General features: G+C 50.9%; 1 protein-coding gene across 1 annotated transcript in view; it reads left to right on the top strand.

Moving 5' to 3' along the window:
• The first annotated feature begins 403 nt into the window (after positions 1-403).
• The window catches only part of LOC106816854, a 5,570-nt gene continuing 213 nt past the window's right edge, over positions 404-5,760 (top strand). Inside the window, exons 1-4 of the mRNA XM_014821494.1 lie at positions 404-800; positions 1,501-2,881; positions 2,963-3,174; positions 3,408-5,751. Of these exons, the coding sequence (XP_014676980.1) occupies positions 404-800; positions 1,501-2,881; positions 2,963-3,174; positions 3,408-5,751 (4,334 nt within the window). The remainder of the gene's footprint in view (positions 801-1,500; positions 2,882-2,962; positions 3,175-3,407; positions 5,752-5,760) is intronic.

Below are 5,760 nucleotides of genomic sequence, written 5' to 3'. Positions count from 1 at the left end.
TTCCAGGAAGCCACCGGAGACGCTCGCGAGTTGAACAGCGGCGAACCTTTGTGGGAGTCCATATGCCATATAAATATAACAATATATACAAAAAATGACGATGGAAAACTTGGATCATATTAATTTAATGAAAAATAAACATTTTAATTCATTTGTATCTATAAGAGAAACACCAATACTAACCTGTGCGAGAGGGACGGCCGGCGGCATGTACCCCGGCGACGGACGTCGCGCATGCAATGCGGCGCGGGCGCGTCGAATGCTCGGCGTAAGTGCGTCAGCGACGATATTCCATCACGACCGCAACACGTACCGACCGGACGTGCTTTGCGCACTTAAGGAGAGGAGGTTAGAAGCGGAGGAGGAAGGCCGAGGCAGAGGCGGAGGCCAAAGCGGACGCGGGATGCGATCTCAGCGGCGGAGACAAGCACTGCCGTCGCTGCTGGGATGGACTCTGCGTGTGAGGTTAACGCAGGGGACAAGGCCGTCGACAGTGAGTCCAGCGACGCCCGGCACGACTTTGACCCGGGGAGGCGGCAGCGTGCGCAGCCGCAAGGCAGGTCCGGAAGAAGGGACGAGGTGGCGGGCAGGGAGCACCGCGGAAAGTCGATGGAAGCGGCGGAGTCGGTTGCGCGGGCAATGTACGTCGGCTGAGAGAGAACGGGGAAGGCGGTCGCCGTCTCTTGATGAGAGGAAGTCTGGTAGTCTCTTTCACGACAGTGTGGACAGGCAGAGGGAGAAAGTGGATGTAGAGAGCAAGAGAGAACGGGGAAAGCGGCCACGGTCTCTTGATGAGAGGGGTGTCAAGCGCGTCTTCTCACGACAGTAGGGACAGGCAGAGAGAGAAGGTGGAGGCTGAGAGTGCAACGAAATCGGAGAATGCCCACAGATAATGCGATCTCACTGTGTCAAAGCCCGAAACTGTAAATACGAGGATACACACGAAGTGTGCAGCAGATGAAACCCCACAACCATCACTACCTGTAGGTTCAAAGTCAGAAACAAAGCAGCATGAGGCTCCGACTCAATTCACCTCAGCGTGTATTCCAAAACTTTACTGGCCAGCAAGTTCCAAGCCGGAAACAAGCAATCTGAGTCGTCATACTAGACGTGAACCAGTCAATGCTCCACAGACCTCACTGCCTACTTGTTTCAGAGGCAAAAACACGACAAGCCAAGGCCCAGTTAAAGTCTACATCAGTCAGTAGCCAACAGGTATCACTGCCTGCTAGATCAGAACCAGCAACAAACCAACCCAAAGCTCAAACCAAGTCTAAATCAGAGACTACCACACAGATATCACAGCCTGCTACTTCCAAACCAGAAACAGAGCAAGCCAAAGCTCTAAATAAGTCCAAATCAGAGAGTACCTCCAAGATATCACTGCCTTCTAGTAACAAAGCCAGAAGCAAAACAACCCAAAGCTCCAATAAGTCTAAACCAGAGACTACCCACAATATCACTGCCTGCTAGTTCAGCCAGAAACAGAGCATGCCAAAGCTTCAACTAAGTCCAAACCAGACACTACCCTACAAAAATCACTGCCTGCTAGTTCAAAGCCAGAAACAGAGCAAGCCAAAACTTTAAACAATTCTAAACCAGGGACTACCCCACAGATATCACAGACTGTGACTTCCAAACCAGAAATAGAGCAAGCCAAAGTTCAAACCAAGTCTAAATCAGAGAGTACCTCACAGATATCACTGCCTGCTAGTTCAAAACCAAGAACAGAGCAAGCCAAAGCTTCAACTAAGTCCAAACCAAACACTACCCCACAAAACTCACTGCCTGCTAGTTCAAAGCCACAAACAGAGCAACCCAAAGCTCCAACTAATGCACAATCAGAGAGCACCACACAGACATCATTACCTTCTAGTACAAAACCAGAAGCAAAGCAAGCCAAAGCTCATAACAAGTCTAAGCCAGAGACTACCTTGCAGATATCACTGACTGCTACTTCCAAACCAAAAACAGAGCAAGCCAAAGCTCTAAATAAGTCCAAACCAGAGGTTACCCCACAGAAACCACTGCCTACTAGTTCAAACCCAGAAACAAAGCAAGCCAAAGCTCCTAACAAGTCCAAACCAGAGTCTACCTCGCATATATCACTGCCTGCTAGTTCAAAACCAAGAACAGAGCAAACCAAAACTTCAACCAAGTCCAAACCAGAGACTACTCGAGATAAATCGCTGCCTGCTAGTTCCAAACGAGAAACAGAGCAAACCAAAGCTCTAAATAAGTCCAAACCAGAGATTACCCCACAGAAATCACTGCCTGCTGGTTCAAAGCCAGAAACAACACAAGCCAAAGCTCATACGTTTAAACCAGAGTCTACCCCACAGGTACCACTGGCCACAACTGCAAAACCAATGACAGCGCAAACAAAACTGCCAACCAAGTCCAAATCAAGTACTGGCCAGACATCGCTGCTTTCTAGTACAAAGCCAGAAACACAGCAACCGAAAGCTCTGAATAAGGGCAAACAAGAGACTACCCCACAGAAATCACTGCCTACTAGTTCAAAGCCAGAAACAAAACAAGCCAAAACTCCTAACAAGTTCATACCAGAGATTACCCCACAGAAATCGCTGCCTGCTAGTTCAAAGCTAGAAACAAAACTGGCCAAAGCTTCTAACAAGTCTAAACCAGAGGCTACCCCACAGAAATCACTGCCTACTAGTTCAAAGCCAGAAACAGAGCAAGCCAAAGCTCCAACTAAATCACAATCAGAGAGTACCTCACAGACATCACAGACGGCTAGTTCAAAACCACAAACAGAACAACCCCAAGCTCCAACAAAGTCAAAATCAGACAGTACAAGACAGGCATCGCTGTCTTCTACTACAAAGCCAGACGTAAAACCTCTCAAAGCTCGGAATAAGTCCAAACCAGAGACCACCCAACAGAAATCACTGTCTGCTACTTCAAAGGCAGAAACAGAGCAAACCAAAGCATCGACGAAGTCCAAACCAGAGAGTACGAAACGTTCTTCACTACCAAACCACTCCAGTTCAAAACCAGAAACCAGTCAACACAAAGCTCCTGTCAAGTCAAAATCAGAAAGTACCCCACAGCCACCACAGCCTGCTACTTCAAAACTGGGAACAAAGCAAGCCAATGAACCAACCAAGTCCAAATCTGAAAGTACATCACAGAACTATGAATTAATTCAATGTCTACACATGGTATTCTGAGCTAAGATACTGAGCTATAGCCAATAGTTTCTATTCTACTTATTTTTGAAATAATTAGTGCTAGCGTAACATCCCACACCTTCCTCGTATATGCGAAAAAACGAAACGGAAGCAGTTCGAAATTTGTTTCTGACGGTTAACGAACGTAATAATAAATAGTAACGACTCAGTACGACGCTCAGTGAGAGATGTTTTCTTATTTGTTGCCCGCAGGCGTGCCGCCGTCTCGAACCATGTGGTCCGGAGCTTCCCAGGTGCCCCACGAGCGCAGACGGAAGGACCAGTGGCATGACCCCCCGGGAGACGATCGCAGCTACATGAGACCGACTTCCCAGCACTCCTTCGACGATGAAGACTTCACCGGGAATTCTGGAAATTTCTTGCCCGAGCCAGCACTCCCCGATCGCGGGCAGGGATTCAGGAGAGGCGGCCGCGGCGGAGGAGCATCGGGGAAACGGCGTGGGAGGTGGCAGCGAGGAGCGTCGAAAGGTGACCGAGGCGGCGCGTGGGGCGGCAGCAACCAGCCGCTGCAGCCGGCCTGGCAGCAGAACCAGAGTTGTCGTGAGGCAAACTTTAACGATGAAGGTGACGTGTGGAATGCGCTCCGGGCCGCGAACAATGGCGCGTCGAATCTCGGTGATCGGCCGTGCAACGACGAACGACGTCGGCAACCCTGGCAGAATCGTCGAGGCACGCAGGGCTATAACCGCGGCGGCGACGGTCGATGGAGCGATCAGGGGGCGTGCGAGAACATCAGGAACAATCTGCTGGGCATGGTGGGAGATGTCTGTCAGGACGAATGGCGGCAACACTTGTGGCAAAACTCCGCCGCAATGAATTCGTTGAACCGAGGCAACTGGATGGGCGAACGGACGTGGGACGCTTCCCAAGGAAACACCGTAGACCTCGGATTGAACAAGCGGGAACTTTTGTGGGAGACCGTGCGAGAGGGCGCGGCGGCATGTAGCCGCGGCGACGGACGTCCGGCATGGCAATGCGGCGGCGGCGCGTCGAATGCTCGGCGTAGTCGTCACGACGATTTCCATCACCGACCGCAACACGTACCCACGGACGTCTCGCCACTTAAGGGAGGAGGTAGAAGCGGAGGAGGAGGCAGAGGCAGAGGCGGAGCCAAAGGCGGAGCCAAAGGCGGACGGGGATGCGACTACAGCGGCGGAGACAAGCAGCTGCCGTCGCTGCTGGATGGACTCTGGATGTGGGTTAACGCAGGGGACAAGGCCGTCGCAGTGAAGTCCAGCGACCCCGGCACGACCTTGACCCGGGGGAGAGGTCGGCACGTGCGCAGCCGCAGCAGGTCCGTAAGAAGGGCGACGAGTGCGGGCAGGGAGCACCGCGGAAAGTCGATGGAAGCGGCGGAGTCGGTTGCCGGGCAATGTACGTCGGCTGAGAGAGAACGGGGAAGGCGGTCGCCGTCTCTTGATGAGAGGAAGTCTGGTAGTCTCTTTCACGACAGTGTGGACAGGCAGAGGGAGAAAGTGGATGTAGAGAGCAAGAGAGAACGGGGAAAGCGGCCACGGTCTCTTGATGAGAGGGTGTCAAGCGGTCTTTCTCACGACAGTAGGGACAGGCAGAGAGAGAAGGTGGAGGCTGAGAGTGCAACGAAATCGGAGAATGCCCCACAGATAATGCGATCTCACTGTTCAAAGCCCGAAACTGTAAATACGAGGATACACACGAAGTGTGCAGCAGATGAAACCCCACAACCATCACTACCTGTAGGTTCAAAGTCAGAAACAAAGCAGCATGAGGCTCCGACTCAATCTACCTCAGCGTGTATTCCAAAAACTTTACTGCCAGCAAGTTCCAAGCCGGAAACCAAGCAATCTGAGTCGTCAACTAGACGTGAACCAGTCAATGCTCCACAGACCTCACTGCCTACTTGTTCAGAGGCAAAAACACGACAAGCCAAGGCCCCAGTTAAGTCTACATCAGTCAGTAGCCAACAGGTATCACTGCCTGCTAGGTCAGAACCAGCAACAAACCAACCCAAAGCTCAAGCCAAGTCTAAATCAGAGACTACCACACAGATATCACAGCCTGCTACTTCAAAACCAAAAACAGTGCAAGCCAAAGCTCAAACCAAGTCTAAATCAGAGAGTACCTCACAGATATCACTGCCTTCTAGTACAAAGCCAGAAGCAAAACAACCCAAAGCTCCAAATAAGTCTAAACCAGAGACTACCCCACAAATATCACTGCCTGCTAGTTCAAAGCCAGAAACAGAGCATGCCAAAGCTTCAACTAAGTCCAAACCAGACACTACCCTACAAAAATCACTGCCTGCTAGTTCAAAGCCAGAAACAGAGCATGCCAAAGCTTCAACTAAGTCCAAACCAGACACTACCCTACAAAAATCACTGCCTGCTAGTTCAAAGCCAGAAACAGAGCATGCCAAAGCTTCAACTAAGTCCAAACCAGACACTACCCTACAAAAATCACTGCCTGCTAGTTCAAAGCCAGAAACAGAGCATGCCAAAGCTTCAACTAAGTCCAAACCAGACACTACCCTACAAAAATCACTGCCTGCTAGTTCAAAGCCAGAAAC

The sequence above is a fragment of the Priapulus caudatus genome, unplaced genomic scaffold (genome assembly GCF_000485595.1).
Source record: "Priapulus caudatus unplaced genomic scaffold, Priapulus_caudatus-5.0.1 Scaffold1508, whole genome shotgun sequence".
Lineage (NCBI taxonomy): Eukaryota > Metazoa > Priapulida > Priapulimorpha > Priapulimorphida > Priapulidae > Priapulus > Priapulus caudatus.
The sequence above is the reverse complement of the archived record's forward strand: the minus strand, read 5'-3'. Positions and strand labels throughout refer to the sequence as shown.